The sequence below is a fragment of the Arvicola amphibius genome, chromosome 4 (assembly GCF_903992535.2).
Source record: "Arvicola amphibius chromosome 4, mArvAmp1.2, whole genome shotgun sequence".
Taxonomy (NCBI): domain Eukaryota; kingdom Metazoa; phylum Chordata; class Mammalia; order Rodentia; family Cricetidae; genus Arvicola; species Arvicola amphibius.
Genome location: NC_052050.1, coordinates 42,740,421 through 42,766,322, shown reverse-complemented (window position 1 = coordinate 42,766,322; position 25,902 = coordinate 42,740,421). Strand labels below are relative to the sequence as shown.

The window sequence follows — 25,902 nt, the reverse complement described above, 5'->3', positions numbered from 1 at the left end:
GTGCCCACTCCTGGCTCTTCACTTAATTATCTTTTTAAACTTTCTGGCCTTACAGTACACTTTTTTTTTTGTTTTTGTTTAATTTTATGTGTATGAGTGTTTTGCTCACATGTGTATCACATGGAAGCTTGGTGCCCAAGGAGGCCAGAAAAGGGTGTCAGATCTCCGGGGACTGGAGTTACACATGGTGAGCCACCTTGTAGGTGGTAGGAATCGAACCTCGGTCCTCTGGAAAAAACAGCTGGTGCTCTTAACCACTGGGATGGCTCATTTTTCCAGCTCCCACTGTTCACGCATTAATGCAGTCTTATGTGAGATGTTCTGACTGGAAAATACGTTTTCTTTAGAGTTCAGTCACATATGGGCAAAAAGTTCTTGAGCCAGAACAAAGTTTTCTACAGGACGTGCTACTTTAAGAAGTAGGTCTATATATAGTTGGTTTCATTCCAAGAGTCAGTCTCTGAGAACTGAGGGAACTTCCTGTGTGGGTTCCTGGTACTGGAAAAGGGTCTTGCAGCCGTGGACTCACAGTGGTTAGCAACTAGCTACAGGTTAGCATCTTGCAACCGAGCAGCACACACATCCAAATTCAAGCCCAGGGATGGCAAAGGGGTGTGGTGGGGTGAAGGCAGCTGCCGCCAGGCCAGATCAACCAATCCCTGCAAGTGTTCTTCAGCCTCCATATGAGCAACCCTCCCTCATAAATGGATAAAAGTAGTAAAAACAGCTGGCCTTGAACTTACTTTGTAGTCTAGGCAGGCCTTGCAGTTTCTAACTCAGCCTCCTCAGTAGCTTTCACCCCAGGCCCAGTACAACCTAATCCTATTTTCTACCATCTGGTTTTCCTGCCTCCTCTAAGTGAGCACCAGTAAGAGGAAAAGAGCTCTAATTAGACATGTAACATTAAACCTACAGCCAATTATGTGATCCAGGGGTATTAATATTTAACAACATGCATAGAGCAAAGCACAGAACCAGTAGCATAGAAATAAAGAGCACGCTGATAAAATGCAGACTTGTGCTAGTGTTAGGTCTATTAAGTTTCCTGAGGTACTGCTCTCGAGTAGAGTTGATAGCAGGAGACACAGCTGGTCTGTGAAGCAGCTAAGCGCCCCACTGATTCCCCACATCCTCCAATTAAGGTGAGTCTGATATATTTATAGTGGCTTCTGAAACCTCCAGGTCCCCACATAACACATGCATCCTAAAAAAAATAGAAGTGGAGGAGTAACAACAGTGGGAAATGACAGAAAAGATCAAATAAATACAGTCCCACGAATTTCCTTAAACCCTCACACCTGAATTAGTTCGGCAGGCAGCTCACAATCAAAGGTTAAGCGGAAGGCTAAGCAGTTTGGGGATGATAATAGGGTTCTCAGGCTTTTCAGAGGCTCAAATTAGGTGTGCCTTTGTAGATCTGATCCTCTGAAGTTGAGAACCTGATGGCATTTCCTTTGCGCCAGCTGGCGAGTTTTAGATATATTTATATTTTAATAGAGAGGTGAAAAGACTAGAGGGGAGGCCCTCCCACTGCCCCCCTCTGCCCCCCCTCCCCCCAACTGTCCCCCACCCCCCGATTTCATCAGGAACAGAAGTGCTTCAAAGAGCTGGTGTGAAAAAGTTGTTGCAGCTGTAGTGGCTCTCTTAAAAGGAGAGAAGGGGAAAATCTGAGTGAGAATTTTTAAACAAGCTCTTTTTAACACAACCCTAGGATTCTGTAATGAACTAAGGCCTGGGTGACCTTCCCGTGGACAGGAAAGCCCTAAAGGAGACGGCACAGCTGCTACAGGGAGGAGGCTCTTGAGGTTTCAGGCTGACAGAGCAATTTATGCCATAATCCCTATGCGTAAGAAAGGTTTGGTAAAGGTAATGGAGAGGAAGAGAGAGCTATTGCGGAGTTGGTCTGGACGGAGGTTTGGAGGTTAGGAGTGCTGCTGAGCTGAACCAAGGTTAAAGAACACAGCTATTAAGTAAGTCCACTCCAAATTAACAGCTAACACCTCTAAAACTTTATTTTAAAGAAATGCTTATTTTTATGTATGTGGGTGTTTGGCCTGAATGTATATCCATGCTCATGAATGTTAGGTGCCCGTAGACACCAAAAGGGGTGCTGGATACCCTGGATAGCCTAGAAGAGCAGCAAGTGCTCTTAACGCTGAGACATCTCCCCAGTCCAGCTAAAAATAAAAAAAATAAAAATAAAAAAATTAAAAAAAAATCTTACTTTTACAAAAGTCTATTATATGGCTAGAGAGATGGCTCAGTGGTTAAAAGCACTGGCTATGCTTCCAGAGAACTCCGGTTTAATCCCCAGAACAACATGAAAGTTCACAACTGTCTGTAACTCCAGGGAACCCAACATCCTCACATCAGATATACATGCAGGCAAAACATCAATGCACAAAATATAAAAATAAGTCATTTAAAAAACCTCTTCCAGGGACTGGAAAGATGACCCAAGTGCTTCCTGCTCTTACAGAGGAACTGGGCAGCTACAGCCACCGTAGCTCTCGCTCCAGCCTCCAGGGCATCTGCACTCACATGAGAACACACGCCCCATACACACTTATGTACATGATAAAATACACGCCTCCAGACACACTTATATACATAATAAAAAAATAAAACTCAGGAGCTGGAAAGATAGCTCAGAGATCAAGAGCAATTGCTACTATTCCTAAGGACTTTGGTTTCCAACACCTATGTTGGACTTCAGGGTATCAGTGGCCTATTCTGGGCATGAACCACACACTCATACATAGAAATAAAAAATAATAAAAATAAAACTTAAAAAAATTACAAAAAGAAAAGACTTAAAACTTTCCCCACCACATGCAGGGTAGGTTTATTTCTAGACTTTTGCAAAAGTCCATCTGGGCACCACCAACTCACAGCAGTCACCTGCACAGACCCGAATGAGATCAAGCCAGTCGGCTTTCCTGTATAATGGAGGGGCTCTTTACAGTTGATGATTTATTTCTTGGAGAGAGGAAGCCAGTTTTCTTTAAGGGAATGGAATCTGGCAGGCAGACTACATTCCAATGGGTGGCCCCAAATCCATTATATACAGGCAGCACAAACTGGTCTACAAGGGTCATTAAAAACGCAAAACACTAAAGCACATAAAGTTATAAAGGAATAGGAAGGTGTGTGGTGGTGGGTAGCTGGGAGGAGTAGACAGTAAATATGACCAGAATATAAATATATTTTTTAAAAGGAAGTCCACCCGCTTATGTTAATGCATCAGACACCTGTGGATGAACACACCTTGCTACCTTGAGGTCTCAATGAGGTCTAGTCCTGTGTGACCTTCCCTGACTACTCTCCCAGTACTTGCTGCCACACACTGCTCCAAATGCTCTCCTGCCCATCCATCTCATTTTAATCTTCAAAATAACTCTGAGGCAGGTATCACTATTATTTAAATTTTATTAATGAGGAAACTGAGGCACAGAGAGATCAGGAAGCATGCCCCAAGATCACATAAGCAGTAAGAGGTAAAGCTGATATTCAAGCATAGGAATTAGCTTCAGAATGACACAGCTTCTGGCACAACAAAGTCTAAATTAATCACAAGGATTTTTCCTTTTCTTTTCTTTTTGGTTTTTCAAGACAGGGTTTCTCTGTGTATAACATCTCTGGCTGTCCTGGGAACTCATTCTGTAGACCAGGTTGGCTTCAAATTTACAAAGGTTTTTCTGCCTCTGCCTCCCAAGTGCTGGGATGAAAGGGGTGTGCCACCATTGCCTAGCAAGGATTTTGAAATGAACATAGAATAATCGTCTTATTTTACATGCACACACACGCCTTTAATTTCAGCACTCCGGAGGTAGGGGCAGGAGGATCTCTGTGAGTCTGAGGCCAACCTGGTCCACAAAGGAAGCTCCAAAACAACAGGGCTGTTACATACAGGAACCCTGTCTCAAAAAACAAAATAGAAAAACTAGGTGGAGAGCAACTGAGGAATCCAGCTGATGTTGACTCCTGGCTTCCACATGTACCAACACACATAGAGAATCAAAACAAGTAAACAAAACCAAAAGAAACATAACACACCAAATGATAAGTATTCGAGTCCATAACCTCTTAGAAACTTCTTCTACACTGCCACAGTGTTATGCACATATGTCCCAATAAAATACGGCCAAGCAAGCATTGGGCTAACCACTGAAGCAGTTCAAGTTGAGCACAATAGAAAAGTTGTGATACAATCACATAAAAATTACCTAGATGGGCATGGTGGCGCACACCTTTAATCCCAGCACTCGGGAGGCAGAGGCAGGCAGATCTCTGTGAGTTCAAGGCCAGCCTGGTCTACAAGAGCCAATTCCAGGACAAACTCCAAAGCTACAGAGAAACCCTGTCTCAAAGGAAAAAAAAAACTATCTAGAATTCAAATGTAGAGCAGGCTAGCTTTCCTATTCAACAGAAAAGCACAATGTTCTCTATATGCAAGGAACTACTGATGCTATATACTTTCAGAGAAAATCAGTGCCTCTAATCGGATTAGGAAAACAGAGAACTCATTGTATCGAACTACTACTCCCTGTAGAATGAATATGAACAGAAAGCTCTGAAAAGCTAAAGCTAATCTTAATCACAAATTTATTTATTTATTACTGATTTTTGTTTGTTTGTTTGTTTGTTTGTTTGTTTTCCAAGACAGGCTAGTTCTGGCTGGCTATCCCGGAACTCGCTCTGTAGGCCAGTTTGCCTCTTCCTCCGCAGTACTGGGAGATTAAAGGTGTGTGCCACCACTGCCCAGCAATGCTTTTCTGTTGTTTAAACTGATTTTGAATAACAGAAACATCAATCTATTTCCAATTTATACTGACAGCAACCAAGTTTAATCAGGATTATTCAAAAGAAACCTTGTAGTATTAAATATTAAATAGGCGCCACACTTGGAGAGTTCTATAATTATCTTTTCTTTCTTTTAAAAGAATCTTCATCTTAAGCTAGGTGTAGTAGTCACATGTCTATTCCTAGAACTGAGGAGGCTGAGGCAGGAAGACCTCTAAATCTAAGGCTAGTCTGTGATACATATTGAAATTCTGTCTTTAAAAAATGGTCTTTCTCATTATTATTATTATCATCATTATTTTGGTGCACCAAGGTCTGATCATGCAGCCCTGGCTGGCCTGGAACTCACAATGCAGACCAAACTGGCCTCAAACTCATACAGATCTGCCTACTCTGGCCCCCAGGAGCTAGGACTGAACCTGGTCTTCATTTTCTGGATTGATCAAGAATCAGAATGTGAGTCTGTGTGTGCGAGCACACTCCATAGCTTGCCTACAGAGGCCACAGGACGGGAAGTCCTGGGAGCCAAACTGAAGTTGTCAGGCTTGGCTCAAGCACCTTTAAAACGTCTTCATTGTGATGTGATACATGCTGGAACAAATATGGCAGTCAAGCGACTTTCCCAAAGGACACAGTAAATTCTTGATTTGTATACTATAGTTTATTAAACCCTCCAGCCAGTTTCTCTTATACATGAATGAGAGTTAAAACATGCTCTAATCCATTTCAGATATGAATTCTAAACTCCTGCCGTTCCTGGTTGAAAGAACATTCCAAACATAAATACATAAGACAATAAATTTTCTTCCTTTAATTTCTCTATCCTTTTCAAATCAAGTCCAGAGAAGGAAATTTCATCCTAGATTTCATCAGAAATGAAAACGAAAGCATTAAATACATGGACAAAGAGACCCTGGTTTGTGGACAGTGTCGATTTCAAACAATGCTTTCTGAAGAAAAGAAAAACAGCAACATGCCAGAGTAAGCAAGTTATGTTCTCTTTTAACAAATGGTCAGCCCTAAATTTCATCATCATCCCTGCAACAAAAAGTATGGTGCCTTTGCAAGTAGAGAGAAACCTGTGTGTGCTTCAGTTAGAACCAGTGACCTTTTCTGAAGCACACCCGTGCTTCTCCGCAGAAATCAATGGGATAAAAGGTCATTCTTTTCAACTATTTGAATGGCATAGCATTCCCAGGCAAAGACAAATTCCTCCCCGCTAAAGCAAACTAATTTATTGTACAGAATGTCAAAAATTAGAACTACCTCAATCTCAACTTAAAACTGACTTAAAAATCACAGGGGCTGGAGAGATGGCTCATTGGTTAGGAACACAGACTGCTCTTGCACTGAACCCAAATTCTGTTCCCAGTACCCACAGCAGGTGACTCATTACTGCCTGTAACTCCAGCTCCAGAGGGATGAGACATCTCTGACCCCAGGCAGACAGACATGCACACATCCCCCAAAATAATTTTTAAAACTGACTAAAAACCTACTTTATCAACAGAAAAACAGTGAACAAGACAGAGAGCTGTCATTCTAGCTTATAATTGTCCAGGAAAGTTGTCGGCTGAGTCTTTGTCACTAAAACTCTAAGTATATACATAATAAGACAAGAGGGCTGCAGATATGCCTGCCCAATTGATAAAGTGTTTGCTTAGCTTGCACAAAGCCCTGGATTCAGTCTCTAGCACTGCATAAAACTGGATGTGGTAGAGCATACCTGTATCTCATTGTTTGGGAGGTGGAGACAGAGGGTCAGGATTTTGAGGCTAGCCTGGGATACAAAAGACCCTGCCTAAAATACAAAACAAACAAACAAAACCCAAGAGCGTCTCATAGAAAAGGGTGTTATTTTAAATCCTAGGCTTTACAAAGTGCACTGGGAAGACAACAAGCTCTGTGTCCGTCAAATGTGGATGGTAGAGCCTGATGATCACCAACAGTGACCACCAAAACATATATATGTGCACAAATCCAGAACCAACAAACCCTGGTTTGAGGCCAGCCTGGTTACAGAATAAGTTCCAGGACAACTTCAGCTAGTTGAGACCCTGATTTAAAAAGAAAAAAAAATTCAAACAATTAACAGAAGCCATAAAAGCCACAAAGACTGGAATAGTTCTGTTTTGTTTTAAACTAATTTAACAATTTTAAGAGCTGTAGATGTAGCTAGGCAGAATGTGTAGGGGCGTGGTCGATTGATAAATAACCAGACCAGCTCAATACAAAAGATTTAGTTTTTAATAATTGAGGAAAAAGGGAAAACTTACACCACCAAAGATCCCACGAACACCAGGAGTGCAGGGAACCAAAGAGAGAAAACAAGCGCACATCGATGGTTTTATAGGCTATTTGGGGACGGGGACAGGCACGGGGACAGGGACAGGGGAACGGGGGGGGGGGGGGGGGGGGGGACTACGCCTACTACGACAACGACACACACACACCTTATAAAGCACGAGATTGGCTGAAGTCCCCCATTAAGAATGTTCGTTTAGCTTGCGTGAAACCTTAGGTTTGATCCCAGCACTACAGGTATAAGGATATACCTGTATCCCAGCAACTGAGAGGTGGAGGCAGCAGGACTAGAAGCTCATGGCCATCTTCAGCTACACAGCATACCTGAAGTCAGCCTGAGCTACATAGATGTCTCAAAATATAAACACCTAAATCAGTTTTTTTTTAAAAATAAGCCTCTATCTACACTGAGAACATTTTATTGCCCCATAATTTTCATTTACAAAAATTCAATCTTCAATGATCTCTTAATATACTCAGAGTAAAAGATGAACACTATCAGTCCACAAGCTGCAAAATACGTAATTTTTTTAAATCAATACAATAAGTGTGATGAAGGCAAGCACAGGGAATAGTTTAGTAACTGGGACACTATTTGGCTTTGGTCATGCACGTGCCTCCTCCCTCTTCCAATCTGAACTCCTTTATCTGCGTACACTATGCTCATAAGCCACCCCCCAAACAATATACCCAGTAACATCAGACCTTTAGATCGCCTGAATTGGGCTAAGTATACACCTCTCTGAACAATAGTGTATGTCCACCCTAACAACAATCAAGTTTAGACAACTTCTACTCAAATATATCTAGGTATGAAGAATGGGAAAGCTGATCTGGCTTGAACTGGTTTTGAATGCATGCAGATAAGGTAGACTGTGTACCAAATCTATGACTCAACAGATAGATCTACCCAAACTACACCTCTTAGTAATCACACTCTCCTTACAGACACCTTGAGAAGGGGCCATTGACTGTGGCTCTTAAGAATTCTCCTTAGCCGGGCGGTGGTGGCGCACGCCTTTAATCCCAGCACTCGGGAGGCAGAGGCAGGCGGATCTCTGTGAGTTCGAGGCCAGCCTGGTCTACAAGAGCTAGTTCCAGGCCAGGCTCTAAAAAAGCTGCAGAGAAACCCTGTCTCGAAAAACAAAAAACAAAAAACAAACAAAAAAAAAGAATTCTCCTTATGTGGCCTGCTGTCAATCTTAACAGTGTATCCTCTCTAATCTGTACTATTGTCATGCTCCAAGTAAAGTTACCATGCCTTTTTGCATATCTGTGTGAGCCCTCATTTCAAGGAGGCTAATAGCCTGGAAAACATTTAACCAATGTCCATACCACAGCTAACAAGTACGAACCCATTCTCCAAAAGCCAACAAGAGCTCAAATTAGTCTAAGCAGACAACAGGTCTGAGAAATCTACTCTGTGTCCAGGTAATTTAGCTTAAAATGTCATTCTGAACTTGAGAGCATTTACTCCAGTCTAAATTATTATGAAACTGCATGCTAATCTCTAGCCAAAGACTGAGCATCCATTAAAGCTTGCTTCTGCTACTCCAACTGGAACACCCACCCTCTTCAATGCTACTTGTCCAAACTCTTACTATCCTTTGATGAAGACCTAAAATGTCTTTTCCTCAACACAAACACATTTATTTTTCCTGTTATATGCAACAGTCCCTCCACCCCCACCTTTAAAGTCTAACATCACTTGTCTGTATTCCTTTGGCATATCCTACACAATCATTGGTTATTTTATTTCTTCCTTTTTAATTAAAAATTTACTTTTTTTCTTTTTTGCCTGCATGTATGTCTGTTTACCACATGTGTGCATGGTGCCCAGAGAAGCCAGAAGAGGTTGGATCCCCTGGAACTGAAGTTAGCAGACAGCTGAGTTACCATGTGGATGCTGGAGATCAAACCTGGGTCCTCTGCAAGAACAGCCAGTAAACTTAACTACTGAGCCATCTGTCTAGACCCAAGTTTCTTTATCTTAAAAATGAAGAGAGGGGTAAAGTAATTAGGACATATTAAATGTCTTTATAAAGTTTATATTCACAGAAGTTAAAGTCAAACAAATAACAGTTGTTTGGCTGAATGAATAAACAAGGCCGACCAGACACAGAAAAAATGATCACTGACTGGGAATCTGGCTACTCCTTGTTCGCTCTGCTACATTCTTCTTGGCATTGCCTCTACCTCTGTCCTATGCATCAGCAGTAAAAGGTTATGCTTGGTGACACTATGTAAGTGAAAGCTTTTGCTTTAAAATCATCAAATGCTTTTCTTTCAAGTAACCCAGCTTATAAAATTAAAACGGGAACAGTGCAAATCAGATCTCAGTATCTTCACTATACCTGTGTGTTTCTGGAGACATCATGTAGCTCAGGCTATCACTGAACTCTTGGTTCTCATTCCTCTGCCTCCCAGGAGCTGGAATTACAGGGATGTCTCTGTTTTTAAATCATCACAATGCTTTCAGATTTGTATTATAATCATTATCTATGTGACTGAATTTTACACTAGATTATAAAATTTGTAGTGCAGAGATTTTTGATTTTACCACTTAAAAATGGTGATTTTGTACCTACTATGTCAGGTACTGAGTGACAGGAACACAGTCCTGAAAAAGGACAAATTCCTGCAAATAAGGTTAATAATGCTTATGCTCATGGAAGATATCAACAAGGAATTTTTAACGTGTCTCTTTAAAACTCTAGGGCAAGTTTCTGCTTTGTGCCACATTGCTGCTGTGTAGAAGAAGAGTGAGATTACACATGTACTTCATTTGCTGGTTCTCTCTGCACTGGCACCTGGATTTTCCAAAGGCGAACGGGCTGTCTTCCAGCACCAGAGGTTTTAATGGGCTGAAACTACTATCATGAAACACTCCTGTAATACCCAAGCCAACTTGTCCAAAAGCTGGTCATAGTGGCACACACCTGTAACTCCCGCACTCAGGAGGCTGAGACACCAGGATTTTGAATTCAAGCCCAGCCTAGGCACAGTAAATCATGTCTCAAAACAGACAACATCCAGCAAAGCAAACCAAGCAAATCTAGCATCCAAAGAGGGGTACTTCTGAGAGTGAAATAACTAACATTGATAACTAGACCAGGAGATGAAGGTAAAATCCAAAACGGGCAACAGACGAGGACCTGTGGTCACTCCGTTAGACTTCTCATCCCACAGAAGACCTGCATCATAGGCACTTTTTAGCACAAGACACTAAGATAGCATCTCAAGCTAAAAATAAGCCTTTCTCAAAACAAACCAGTATTTATTTCTAATCCAGTAATCATCTGGTACTGTGTCGGGCCTGTTTATGTGCACTGCACAGAGTGCAGAATCCTGACGAAAGAAAATATTGTCTCTCAGTCAAACAGAACTGTTTCTGAGTTTAACTTCAGCAGCGGAATGTAATTAAGCTGCAAACTGTTTTTATACAGTTAGTTTTCCTAGCAGAAACTCAGAGAACAAAACAAAAATGTAATTCATTCAAAGCTAATTCACTAGTTTAGAAAAAAAATATATAATCTTTAAGAAAGTCAAATAATATACCCATGTTGATACTTTTCTATTAAAAACTGGGACTGGCTCGGCAATGGCAGGTCATCTTTTAATCCCAGCACTTGGGAGGCAGATGTAGGAGGATTTCCGTGAGTTTGAGGCCAGCCTTGTCTATAGAGTGAGTTCTAGGATCGGCTCCAAAGGTACACAGAGAAAATCTGTCTCAAAAAACAAAAACAACAATAACAAAAACCCCAACAAAACAAAACAAGACACAACAACATTCTGGAGTTGGCAAGGCAGTCCTGTTGGGAAAGGTGCTTGCGACCAAGCTTGACATCCACGTGATTGAACTGATGTCTGCAAGTTGTTCTTAACCTCCACGTGTGCACTATAACATGAATGTACTCACACCTACTCTAACACAATTTAAAAAAATGTAAAATAAAATAATACTGGAAGGTGTAACAGGTCTTGGTGGACAGGACTTCCTGTTCCTTCTGCACTTGACTTGGGCTGAATCTGCTGCCTTCTTCAGGGAGGTATGGAGACAGTTATATATATTGACTAATTTTTAGTTGCTTGGATAACTTCAGAATCATACTATTTAAAAATATAAGCAAAATTCCTATAAGGCACAATATAATAATTTTTTAATTAGTTTCAGTCTCTCTGGGGAAAAAGATAACTAACTGTACAAAGCTATATATTGATTCTGTACATCTGATTACATCAAAATGGTCATAAAACTCAGATTTTCTAGAACAATATTAACTATTCAAGTAGGGCTTTGGGGAAAATAGTGGGAGATTTTAGACAGAGTCTCATGTAACAAAGGCTGGCTTTAAACTCCTGATCCTCCTCCACCTTTCCCCTCCCAAGTGCTAGGATTACAAGAATTTTCTACCAGGGCCAGCTTTCAATTAAGTCTCAAATCATCTTTTGGTTTTAAAGGTTTACTTTTATTATTTTTAATTACATGTCTGTATGTGTATCTGCGGCGAGAGGGGTAGGATCTCCCTGGAGACACAAGTAGTTGTGGGTCACTCAATATACACAATGGATCTTAACTTGGGCCCTCTGAAAGATCAGTAAGTAAGTGCTCCTAACAGCTGAACCATCTCTCCAGTCCCACCTTCTGGTTTAAAAATATTTGTGTATTAAAAGTGAATTACATAACAATTTTCCTTACCTTAGACAAAGTGCAACTATGTGGTAAATGTATGTACAACAGGAGATTACTTCTTTCCCCTCACAACTTCGGCAATATATGTGTGAGCACACACAAGAGGTGAGGCGGTGGGGGAGGGAGAGTCGAAACAAAGAGACAGACTGACTCTAAGAACTGATCTCTTCAATTAAATATCCAACAAACAAGTCCAGTATGTGTAAGAATAAATATATTTAGAACTTGTCTAAAACAAGTCTCAAGTAGGCTTCAGAAACAGTGTCTAACAGCACTATGCCATGACCATATACAATGTGTTCCCTGCAGCATCTTTGTGAGCTTGTTTCTAAGCCCTACATCAGATACTAAAATCCCTCAAATACATGGTGCGTGTCATCTACACAGATCCTCCTGTGCACACTAGACAAATGTTCTAAGCACTGGTCTATATTGCCAGCTCCTCTCATTACTTTAGGACATTTTAGGCTGACTTATACCTAATATAACATGTACATTGTGTAAATATCTGTCATACTGTTTAGGAAAAAATGATAAGGAATTTGTGCACACTTGTTACAGATGAAGTTTTCTCATGAATATTTCCATCTAAGGATGGCTGAATTCTAGAAATGGAACACAAAACCAGAAGACAGCCAGTTGTATTTAAAAGCCAAAATATTATCTACTCTAAAATTCACAAAGACATAGCAACACTCCAAAAAGAAAAACAACCCACTATCTAAAACCATGTGTATAATATGTGAGCATATTTCTGAGATACCATAGAGGGGGCTCTGACATAGGTAAATAATATATCCAATCCATATGGTAACTTGAGCCTCTATTAATCTTTAATATAGCCGTGTTTTTAATATATAATCTTTAATATATCGGTGTGAAGAGAAACTAAAGACTTTTTTTCTCATCTGCATCACAGGAAAACAAAAGCAGACAGCTCCTTTTAGGACACTGAAAGCTTCAGAATGGCAGAGCACACATGGAACCAAGGCGTCTCCTTCACTCTCACCTGCCAGCTGCTCTCCTGCTGTCTAAGCTAACCACGCCTTCTCAATCTTTACACCTGTATGGCAGCCACAGGTATGGCCCTCCTCATGGTTAAAGCATCCAGTTTTTACAAATAACACCACACAGAGATTAACTGCCTTTTTCTTTTCATGATTCTATATAAGCAAAAATTATAAGACGGGAAACATAAGAATACTGAGGTTTAGAGTTAAAAGATTTTTTCCATTACTTTAAGAGCAGTGAGTCAGTTTTAAAAGAAAGCTACAAAGTGATACGATGAAGCAGAATAAAAAGAGTAAATGTTTAAGAAAGCTTTAAGAAGACTCCCTGAGTATTTATGACAAAGGTCCTTTACTTGATGAATCATAAACATGTACTAATTAATAAAATGGGCTGAAAATGACTAACACTACTAAGATAGCTATGCCACTCATGATTTTAAAACCTAACTATCCTAACTTTTCTTTTGGAAATATATGAAATCATGATGAATCAAGATTTTCTCAGGAACAATGAAACGGTGGTTGATATAAGTGACCAAAAATCCCTCCCTGATAGATTCCATGCCATTACATTTACATGGTTATTGTGTGTCTGTGAGTGTGTATGAGAGGTGTGCATGTGTGGAGGTCAGAGGCTGGTTTTCTTTTTCTAACATGTGGATCCCAGGGATCAAATTCAGATGGTCAGGCTTGAAGACAGTGCCCTTACCTTGCTAAGCCACCTTCATCCTTTTTAAAGGACCAACAAACCTTAGAACACAAAATTAATTCTTGATATAAACAATCTGTGACTGAACTATAATGTAGACACATGGTTATTAGAATTAGACAATGTTCAATGAAGTCAATTGAAATGTGTTACTTTCACTTTACTTGAACACTTTAAATGTGCTATTCAGTGTGCTCATACTCATTTTTTTTTCTTTTAAATGAAAACATTCTTTCTCCACAGATAATTTATGGACAGCAAAGACAAATTCAGTCATCCACATTTAGTCAAACCCTATATATTCCAAAGTCTTCAGACTGGGAAATCACCTTTGAGCCACTAGAATATCTCTGCCTGATACTGATATCACTGTATCCTTGGGGTTTGGGCTATGGCACATTAAGTTTATGCTTACAATACGATTCCTGTTGAACACCTGTTTTTGTATGCCCAGGGCTTTGTGTTTTGTGGTATTCTTTTGGCCTCTACCAGGGGAGGGAGAATCGGCGGAAGATGAAATGTGGGTACACAGGCGGTTCCATACTAGGCATGACCCACAATACAGGCTCTGAACAGCAAAGCTCAAAGGAGCCTTCCTGGTTGGCATGACTTTCCCACATTGTTATACATCAAAGCTGGGACACCTGTTCTACTGAAAGAGCACAACTGGAACCCCACACCCGCCCGACGAGCCTTCTCCTTTGCTCATTGTAATCTGTAGTCTTTTGCTATAATAAACTATAATCATGAGAATAACAGCTTTTCTGAGTCCTCTGAGTTCTTCCAGAAAGTCTAACAATCCTGAGGTTAATCTTGGGAACCTCTGATACAAACTATAATATAGTAATATATGTATCTAAAAGAACATTTCTCTTGATAGAAAGGTTTGTTTTCAACAACTTCATTCCCAAAGAGGTAGGAATACTACTTCAGACTGAGAATACCAACTTAAAAGTTAAAGAAGGTAGCTCCTGGGCAAGCCTAAGAGGGCACTTCTGCAGGACGGAGAGAAGTGCTGCTCACCCCATGGCACCTTCCTTTTCTCCAAGCAACTTCATAAAGCCTATGAAATGCAGTAATTAATGCTTTTGCCTGAGTAGCAAACTGAGTAGAAAGTACTTTTCCAACACTTGTTCTTTCAGACACAGGTAATTTTTCTTTCTCCTCCCTTCCCCTCATCCATCCATCCATCCATCCATCCATCCATCCATCCATCCATCCATCCATCCATCCAAGATATGGTCTTAAGATGGTTTTGAATTCATGATGTGGTCCAGGCTGACGTTAAACTCAAGATCCTGTCTCAGCCTCCTGAGTCTGGGATTATGGATGTGTGCTACCACACTGGACCAGTTTTATGCACGCAAGAATAATCTGGCTTGGCCCAAAAGTATTAGGCATGCAAAGTCTCTCTTATCAACTAGGAGCTGAACAAGGGACAAAAGTCAGAAGTCCTTTCTTTGGAATGTGTACTGCTGAGGCACCTCAAGTGCACCACGTTGAATTGCAACAAAGGATCAATTTCATAAATGATTCATGGATTAAAATGTTGCCAAGGATGACAGCACTTAAGAGTTTGGTTTATCAGATTGAAACACTCTAGCCATGTGGCTCACTGCCTCCAAGATCACCTTATAAGGTTCCTCATTCCCTAGCCCACTGAGCTGCTCTCTTACTCTTTGGGAACACTTCCCAGTTACAGTTGTCTAGGATGGGATTAGCAGCTATTGCTACCAGTAAAGATCTTCATTTGTTTCAGTGCTGAATTAGGAAAGTAACAGATAACTGGCTTTCATTCCGAATAACAGGCCTAAAGTATCCATAAAAACCCTTGTAGCAACGGACCATACAATCGGGACTTCACCCAGCTCCCATCTTTAACGTGGTGCTTCACTGGGTTCCTTGCAATGGAAACCGGTGACACCCAGCTACGACCAGCAGACAGCCTCGTCTATACTCCACTTCTCCTCATGCAGTCTCAAAAGCTGCTACATGCATTATTTTACTGTTCGTTATTACTCTGGATACCTAACAAGCAATCTACAGGCAGCATTAGTGGAAACGGAAGAGATTCACACAGGCAGGAGTTGAGAACGTGATACTTTCAAGCCAGACTGAATTAAACATTGATCCCAATATTTTCTAGCTCTGTGATCTCCACTGAGCTTCTTACCTTTTGTGCCTCAATTTGCTCATCTGTAAAATGAAAATAAATACAGTACCTCACACAACAGTTTGTTAAAGGAATTAAAGAAGTATGTGTAAAGAGCTTAGTGTGCTTGGCGTCTAGATAGTAATAGTTACCACCACCACCACCACCACCGCTACTGTCATTCTGTTTAATGGAACACATTGAACTTTGCCACACCCTAAGTGTTAAAAGCAAGTACAATATTATCCTATTGACAGACAGCTGTCAGTTATGGCAACAAAGCCACTCATTCCATAGGGTTTCTATACAATATGGCTGCCTCTTTGGTTGCCTGCCAAGTGGGATAGTAATCATGTAGCTGACAAAACCACATGGAGAATAAATACAAGATCTGTCCAGACATCCATCTGCTACCACACAGGACCCCTTGGTAACAGTGAGCTCCTCCACATACTTAGGATTTCAAATTACCTGGTTTTCAGGTAGGTACTCAACCACTTCTGCAAGGATGAGACAACGTAATTTATGACATGAATTACCAAAAGGTGGTAAAACAGGTTAGCAATAAACAATGATAATTTTAAATGTCCCCTTCTCTTACATTCCCTGGTTAGGATACATCTCTTCAAAATAGTCAATGTGTGGAGGTTGGAGTATGTCAAGGGCAGAGAGTACCTGAGAAAAGGGAAAAAACAAAACAAAACACAAAGTCAACTTTAAAGAATGAAAAAGAAAACAAAGTTTGACACAAATGCAAGTAAATGTTAACTAATGACAAGTAACAACTGGCTATTGACATGAACTGCTTATTAGTAAAAACAGACATTATGATTATCATTTTTTAATTTCAATACAAAGATTTCTCTTCTACCTCTTTTCTTTCCTTTTGTAATTTAACTGTGCAAGAAAACTTGTTCACTTTAATGGTTGTTCTTTTTTAAAAAAACTTATTTTTATTCCATGTCCACTGGTGTTAATACCTGCATGGATGTCACAAGCAGTTAGGAGCCACCATGTGGTTGGTGGCAACTGACCCAGCCCTGGAGGAGCAGCCAGCGCTCTTAACTGTGTGTCATCTCCCCAGCCCTGCTGTTCTTTTTTAAATCACGTGTTCTTCACTTTAAATTTTTATTTATAGTTTTTAATGATTTATTTTTATTTTATGTGCACTGGTGTTCTGCCTGCATGTATACCTGCGTGAGGGTGTCAGATCCTTGGAAATGGAGTTACAGACAGTTGTGAGCTGCCTTGTGGGTGCTGGGAATTGAATACCGGCCTTCTGGAACAGCAGCCAGCGCTCTTAACCACTGAGCCATTTCTGCAGCCCCACTTTAAAATTCTAAATTAAGGTGTGTTGTCAGGTAGGTGGCACAAGCCTTTCATCCCAGCACTTGGGAGGGAGAAGCAGCTGTATCTCTTCGAGTCTGAGGCCAGCCTGTTTATACCAGGAACTCAAGGTCAGCCAGAGCTGCAGTGAGACCCCATTTCAAAAGTCTGTTTTCAGTTAAACCTTTCTTTAATGAAAAAGCCTTCCCTCAAGTTAAAACCAGTTGAATATAGAGGTTTTTAAATAGTCTGGATGATTCTATAAGGATTTCTTTTTAAATTAAAATGTTTATACTTAGAATTTTGATAAGCAGAAAACATTTTCCAGTTTCTTCAAAGAAAATTTTTTATCATATAAAACAATTACCTCACTTTTATATACTTTAAAATCTTTAGTTAGACAGTGTAGCAAATCTGTATAACTTTCCTACTTGTGTCACATCAGAAAAACTCACACGAATGTCTGAAGCTAGAGAGTGATTGGAAAGCAGCATGTCACTAGGTATCTTTCAGGCTTTCAGCTCTGTACCTGAGCAAGACACACTCCGGCTTGGGGGAAACAGATGCAAAGAGTGACAGTGTCTATTAGGCACAGCTCCTTTACACTTCACATCTATCTGTGCTAATTAGAGGTTATCTAGTGGGAAGTGACAACCCTATTTTAAGAAGAATGAGGCTTTCTTATTTCGTGCTAGATGAGGCTCCCTATAGAAAAGCCACAAACACTGACAGACGTTTGCCCTATCCCATTTGGCTGCTGACTGGTTTAATTCTGCCTGGAAGTTTTTATGCCTGTTGTTTTTTGTTAATCTAAGTGTTTACTAGCAGTGCATAGCACAGTGTTTCCATGAACAAAAGCGGTACTCAGACCAGCAGAAAGGGCCTAGGACCTCAAAAGCAATGTGGATGAGCAAGTGATACAGGACGCTAGAGATCGCAAACACTGAGCTTCTGCGCAACTCTCCCAGATAAACAGCCAGGAATTTCTCGACTCCACCATCACTTGGGGAAATGGAAGAAAAATTAGCCTTTTGATGTAAACGGAAAGGCACTTATAAAGGTGCCTTGGAAGGAAGCCAAGTATCCCCATCACCCACAAGAAAAAAAAAACAACAAAGGAGTAAAACGTAGCCAAGTGTGGTGACACTCGGGAAGAAACAGGAAGATCTCTGAGTTCAAGGCCTAGCCTGGTCTACGTGCTTCAGGCCAGCCAGAGCTACATAATGAGATCCAGCATAAAAGAAAACAAAACAAACAAAACCAAACCCCAAATCAGAAGAAACCCCACCAGATTTTATCTGTTTTTTAAAAACGATGGTCATGACGAGAAGTGCATACTCTTCAATTCTCTGAAGAACTGGTGAAAAGCTGACTTTTAAGATTTTGATCTACCAGTTAGAAGATTCATGACAGGGTTTACATGGTGACCATGTAACTAAGTTCCAGCTGTCTTTTATCAGTAAAACCATTATGAGGAATGATCTTAAGTCTAAAGACAAGAACTTTAGCCATTTGGCTCAGTAGTAGAGCACTTGACCAGCATGCACGAGCGCCTCTTAGGTGGTGGTGGAGGTGACAGAAACCCAAGTATTCATTCACCAAACAAACAAGAGTTTCTGCTCTGCCAAGGACGCAAAGATAGGAGTAAAACACAAACACCAGTAAAGTTCTATGACTGGCATTCTCTTAAGGTAGAGAAACCACATCATTGCTACATGTTTGTAACAAAAAGTGCACAAATTCTAAGACCATAATTTGATGAATTTTATGCATATACAGTCATGTAAAAGTTACAAGAAATCAAGCATTTCAACATCTTAGAAAGTGCCTTTCCTCCCTTTTAGAAACAACCCTAACTTCTGTCACTATAATTCTTAAACCTTACATAAATTGAATCAAAATGACACACACTCTCTTATGTACAGCTTTTAAGAAGTTCTTGTTTTCTGTCTTTCTGTTTGTTTTTTTTTTTTTAAACCACACTTTCAAGCTGGGCATGGTGGCACACTCAGGAGTAGAGGAATTAGACAGAGGTAGATGGGTCTGAGTTAAGCCTAGTGGGATTTACAGAGTGAGTTCTAGGGCAGTCAGGGCTACAGAGACCCTGTCTCAAAAAAAAAAAAAAAAAAAAAAAAAAAAAAAAAAAAACCAAAAAGATCCCCCCAAATTATACTTTCATTCATTTCTTTTGGGTGTATGTGGAGGGTGACTGTGTGTCATGGCAAGTGTGGGGGTAGAGAACAACTTGTGGGAATCAATCCTCTCCTACCATGTGGGTCCTAGGGGGTGACTCAGGTTGTCCAGTTTGACAGCAGGTATCTCTCTTGGCTGAGGTGTACTGTTTGCTGGTCTACACAGTTTCTTTTAAACATATATTCCTGTAAGATTTATCCAAGTTGCTAAGTGGACTAGCAGCTCATTCATGTTTGGAGCCAGATTTTTAACTGTGACCATGATTATGGGAGATAAGTTGTTGGTTTCTTTGTAAAGTGGGATTAATGAGTCCTACTTTGTAAGATTTTTATGAAGTAAATAAATTAGTGTATGTAAGCATAAAGCACACTTTTCTATACATAACAGTAAGCATTAAACAGCTGGATTTATCCCCTTCAAAAATGACAGTGTTTCAAAATTGTTTTTGAGACAAGCCTCACTACACAGCCTTGGCTGGTGTAGAACTCTGTATTCGACCAGGCTGGCCTTGAACTCAACAAAGATCCCACCTGCCTCTGCCTTCAGAGTATTTAAAGGCAGGTGCCACCACACCCAGCTCTTTGTATCCTCAATCTGACCTGTTAATGCACTTTCCCCACAGGACCAATTGTGGTTTAGCTACATCAAATATTGGTTGCCTCTTAAGATTGGCATTCTACATATACCAAGCACATTGGTGCTGAGATAGACAGACCTGAAACAAAGGAGAAAGTGGTTATGTATAAAACAGTGTTGTCACACCGTCTTCACATCCTACTAGTGACTCACGTCAAATATTCCTACGGATGTCACAGGTACTTTTCTGACAGAGCTTGGAAACTCTAAGAAGTGTTTGTGTATACCTGTCCATATCATGAAAAAAAATTTAGTTCCTGTAACACTCAAGACAACTATTTCTGTTTTTATCGTGCTCATTTTGCAAACAAGAAAGCTCAAACCTTGCACAAACTAAAGACACATCATTAGCAAATATCAGAACTACAGTTCAAACCTAGCTCTGATCTTAGGGTGCCTCTTACAAACCCCATTTAGAACTGGTTGTGTGTCTAAACTGGGGCAATTTTCTGAATTCTGTTTCTTTTCTTGCACTACTTACTCTGGCACTGCCTTAGGAACTGAATTACTTTATAGGAATAAGTTGTGAGCACAGCTAAACAGCAGCTTGTGATGCCACTGCCTTTTTAAAGTTCTCCTCTGAAAGCAGCGTTCATCAGACCCTTTCACTGGACAGCAGGTCTGTGCTCTCATGTTGGGTGGTACGGGGTGAATTCAAGAAATGAGGAACTAAGCAAGCATGAGACATCATTCTAGCTTACATTTCCAAAATCTAGGGCCCTGGTGTATAAAGGTATAAACCAGCAATTTGAATGTCATTTTGAAACGTAAACAGACGCCAGTGCTAGGCAATTTGAGTGGGCTATAAGAAGCATTTCCACAGTGCAGGGAATTAGATTCAGGGCCTTGCATATGCCTATCCAGCCCAGCAATACTTCTTAGAAAAATTTAAGAAAATGTGATTTTTGCCAAGAAGTAGTGGCACACGCCTTTAACTCTGGCACTTGGGACGCAGACACAGGCAGATCGCTATGAGTTCAAGGCCAGTCTGGTCTACATAATGAGTTCCAGGAGAGGCAAAGCTGTTATACAGAAAAACCCTGTCTCAGAAAAAAAAAAAAAAGTGATTTTAGTAAAGTATGGTGGCTCACAGCTATAATTCTAACCCTTAGAGGATGAGCAGAAGGACTGTCATGAGTTTGAGGCCAGCCTATGTGATAGAGTATTCTGTCTTGAAAGAAAGAAGGGAGAAAGGGAGGGAGTTCATGAAGGATAATCAATAAATCAAGACATGTCAAGCCAAGCAGCTTCCAGTGAGCCATTACAATAAGTCTTATAGTGTTAGTTCAAGCAAATACATTTTAGCACATTTCTTTCTTAAGAAGTGAGACTGGAACTTAGGCCAAAATTACTAAGGTTTCTGTGCAGTCAAGCACAGACTCACAAGAAATATTTTTTGATAGGTTTTAATTACAACAATAAAAATAGTTAAGTACTATGTGAAGAATGAGGCAGCTCTTTTCACATGAAAACAAAACAGTTCAATGCGAAGAAACTCCAAGTAAACTTAACATGAATCTGATGCCTAACTCAGGATTAGTTGAGAAGATGTGGTTTCTTAAAGTGCAATGAGTCTTTGTATCTCTAAACAGCCGGAAGCAAACTATCTATCTTACCTTCAGGACTATCCTGTCTTTATAGCAGAAACTGTTTTTCCTACATTCTAACCTAAACGTTAAAAGATAAAAACAAAACATTTAAAATCAAGGGCCAATGATTCCTGAACTTAAATTACCCATATAAATACATGCTTTACTTTTGTGCTGAATATTGGAATTATTCCTCAACTAAATACCAACATTTGTTTTGCTTCACTTAATATTAGTTTGTCAGTTTATAAATCTAGAACCCACTTAAATTTGTTCATGGTTCAATCACAGAAAAAGTCTAATTTGTTTCAGTCTTGGCTGTTTTTTTTTTTTTTTCTAATTTATTTTCCCAACAAATGTGTTCCTTTGTGGAGGGCCTTTAAACTTACTTAGTAGCTTAAATTCTTTGAATCAGAAAGACAACCCAAGCCAGGTGTGGTAGCGCACGCCTTTAATCCCAGCACTTGGGAGGCAGAGGCAGGTGGATCTCTATGAGTTCGAGGCCAGACTGGTCCTATATGAACAGTTCCAGGACAGCCAGAGCTACATAGACCCTGTCTCAAAAAACAAAAACAACAAATAGAGTATACACTGTAATTCCAAGCTAGCCTGGAAACAAATGTGCGTGGTGTTTCTAATTTGGGGTCAGGCCTTGTGTAAGTCAGAGCTGTAGAGTAGAATTTTCAAAGCTCCAGGTCAAATTTTGCAAAAATGGACTCTGAAGTGATTCTAACACACTGTGAAGCTTTGAACCATGCACCAACAGTGGAGACATAAGACTCCTCTGTTGTGACCTTTTCTGCAAGATCATGTGGAATGAAGCCTGCCAACAAGTATTTCAAGTACCACACCATACTTTCTGCTCTTCAGAGTTCGACATAAAACTACAGCTGAATTCTATTCCCTCTGAACTCACTGTTGTTCTCAACTGAGCCAGCGAACCAAGTCTAGTAAAAAGTTTCCCCCAAACACCAATTGCACTTACATTATCATGTTTAAAAAAACACAACATCTTCAATTCCCGGAAGACTCTTTTGCAAGAGACCAGATTCTGGAAGACGTTGGGCATCTTTTTGAGTGCTACTCTCTTTCCATCTCTTGGATCTGTTACTGACCTAAAGAAGCAATATTTGGGGGGGAAAAGGGAGGGAAAAAGAGAAATCAATTCTAAACCTCATTCTCCAATGTTTCAGAGATAATGACAAATATTTTGTACCTTAAAACACTTGTTATCAAGTCCACATAATAATGCTAAAAGGCTTCAGTGCAAAAGATGACAAGAGTACACATACAAAGAGAACATCTAACCACCCCGCTCAGCTGTCGTATTTTTAAGGGAAACCTTATCTGAAGCCAAATATGGTGGCATTAGTTTGTAATTCCAGAATTTAATACAAAGCTGAGACAGGAGGACGGTGAGTTTAAGGAAAAACCTGTCTCAAATAGCTCATATATTCTCTCTCTCCCTCCCCCGATGCCCTCTTTCATTTACATTTCTATGAATATTCTTAAAGATCACTTAATCCAACTGAGATGGGAATATTAGTGGGAGCACTATTTTGAAGACTGGGGTAAACAACAGTATAGGACAACATGATAAAATAAAATCTTATTATATTTTATTTTCAGAACCATTTTCAAGACTGAAGAGAAGGTCAAATACAATTTATATAATTTGGTTTCTCAAACAGATGGACATCTGTAATTACTACACTGATGCTCCCTCTTCAGAAGCTGGAGTGATGGGTGGGGAAGCCCTGAATGGTGACCCTCTTTGCTTCAACATTCTTGTGGCATGAGCTGTCCTATGGTTACAGTTTCTTTAACAACTAGTATTCCCTTTCACCTCACAGCCTTCTAACCACCTGTATAACCATGTTCCTGACGACTCAATCCATACACTAAACCAAGTACTTTAAATCATTAACTGGCTATTTGGCAACCAAAGACCCATAAGATGTTGCTTCTTTCTGGCCGCTGTCCACCTGAGTGTCCACCCCGCTGATCATTTTCAGTTCTTGCTCTCTCTCATCACCCTGTGCTTTAGGTTTGGGTCACCTAAAACCGAGACCCATGTGCCATGAAGGGCCTTTATTCAAGTTACTAATTAAATCTTAGAACAGGATTGCAAGTTGCTTTCAGCAGCTACTACAGCACCAGAAACCATTTATGGGACTGACAGCCAATCATAATCTTGGGTACCGTTATCTGATTAATTAATTTATCTAATTAATTACTCATTCAATTAACTACAATCACTCAATTCCCTTATCCTGTTTGCACAAAAATCAGATGACCATCAAAGTCTGCCTTCCTGCAAATGAAGCATCCCATTATCTACCTGTCTGTCTAAGACTCACACTGAACTCCTTCATCTTAGTGGCCCTACTAAGTGTTCGAGAGACTTAAGAGATACACGCTCATATTTGTAAACAAGAACACTGCTCTTGGTCCTACCAACTAAAAATTTGGTAAAACAAGAATTATCACATTTTACTTTACTTTTTTTAAAACAGCATCTCATGATGTAGGCCAGGCTGGCAGTGATCCTCCTGTCTCAGCTCCCTGAGTGCAAGGATGGCTGGTGTGCACCACACAAAAGCTGTTTTTATTTTTGCCTTTCAGTCCTCGAGCTCAAATCCAGGGCTCTGTGCATGCCAGGCAGAGTTCTCCCACTAAAGCTACATCTCTAGCCTAAGTTTCCAACAGCTTAAAATGTATCTAAATTAATCCAATGATTGATATTATAGATTGTTGCACAGGAAATAAAAAGCAAAATCTATAACACCACTTAAAATCCATATAAAATCAGAGAGTAAAGGAGGAGAAAGCAAATGTAAGTTATAGTCAGACTATTAGCTGAGAGTCATTTCCCCTTTTCAGTATAGAACAATATCTAGTACAAGATTAAAATGGCAATAAAACAAAAAGGAAGAAAAATTTTGGATCAAACTTGTATTTGAGTCTGTTCGGATCCAACAGTTATTTATCATTTTTTGAATACAGGTCAGTCACTTCATAGATTGTCCCTCAATTTGTTTTTCTCTGTTGTTCTCCCATTTGAGTCAGGTTATGTACTGCTGACAAAGAAGTACCTTCGGGAGGTATCATTTTAGGAGGCACGTGGTGTCACCATTGGTAATAACGCTAGTCACTGCAATGAGGCATCTCCCAGCTAAATTTAGTCCTCATCACATTTGTAGGCATCCAATGACAATTTTTACCTAAGTCAACTGTTATTATGATGGTTGTCAAACAGTACTTTGATAATTTTTTAGCATCTTTAGCAACCCAGTCCAATAAATACTAGTTTAAAAATGGATAGCAAGGGTTTCATATTGTTCTTCCTAGCCTGACTTGTTCTACTGGTCACCCTGTTGTGGTAAAGTTACTCTCAGGTGAGCCCACACTGTAACCACTTACATAGGGTCAAAGCTACTATTGTGCCTTGTGTAACAGTTTACTCTTACTCACGAAGAAGTCAGTCGAGCTTGTGGTTGGTAAAATAGAGCTATGATGAATGTGAATGGCTGTGCAGGAATTCAGGCCATGTTGAATTTATTCTCTTAACTTGAAGTAGCAGATACTTCAGTAGAAACAATACAACAGAGCAGAGGCAAACGTGGAAGAAGAACGTAGGTATTCCTCTATTTGCTCTGTTACTCAAAGGCTTGCTGCATTTAGTTTTTCTGCATGGCAATGTTGTGGCTATTCCAGCTGTACCTGTTAATGAGGCTCCACAGCCACAGATAACACTTAGGGCACCTTTATTTTGGGAAAAGGGAGCCATTTTTAGAACTATAATTCATTGAGCGGTCAGTCATTTTCCCTGCTAAATACTAGAGGCCCGAAATAGCACACTGCCCTATTCACACAGTTGACCTCATAAAAGCATTCCCATTATATTAGCATGTGGAACTTCCTAAGTATTTGATTCATTTATTCATTTGTTTCTTCCTTCTCTCCCTCTTTCCTTCCTTCCTTCAACAGTCCCACATATGCCACGTTAGCTTTGAACTTGCTAAGTAGTTGAGGATGACCTAGAATTTCTGGCCCTCTTCCCCCTCTACCTTCTGACTACAGGCATGTGCCATCGCGCCCGGTTAATGTGGTTAATGTGCTGAGGAACTCAACTCATGGCCTTATGCAAGCTAGGCCATAACTCTATCAACAGAGCTACACCACAAACCTAATACTCAAATTTTCAAGCACCATGATAAAAATTAGAAAGGTTTTGAGAAAGAATCACTCTTTGCATCTGCCCAAATTCTATCAATCCTTCTTTGCATTTAGGACATAAGTTCAACTGTTTTAAAGTCAGAAGAACCCACAAGCCATTCTTCAGAGACAGAGGTTGTCAAGAGTACAACCACAAAGCAGGAAGCTTTTTAGACCACTGTGGTCACTCGGAAATAAAGCTCTCTTAGTCCAGGAACCTGGACATTGAAGCATATCTGCTTTGATCACGGACAAATCCAAAGGCTAGA

At 40.2% G+C, this 25,902-nt stretch overlaps 1 protein-coding gene across 1 annotated transcript in view; it reads right to left on the bottom strand.

Moving 5' to 3' along the window:
* Nlk (nemo like kinase) overlaps positions 1-25,902 on the bottom strand; it is a 130,002-nt gene that overhangs the window by 31,841 nt on the left and 72,259 nt on the right. Inside the window, exons 2-3 of the mRNA XM_038327243.1 lie at positions 22,401-22,530; positions 16,291-16,346 (exon numbers count right to left, since the gene is read on the bottom strand). Of these exons, the coding sequence (XP_038183171.1) occupies positions 16,291-16,346; positions 22,401-22,530 (186 nt within the window). The remainder of the gene's footprint in view (positions 1-16,290; positions 16,347-22,400; positions 22,531-25,902) is intronic.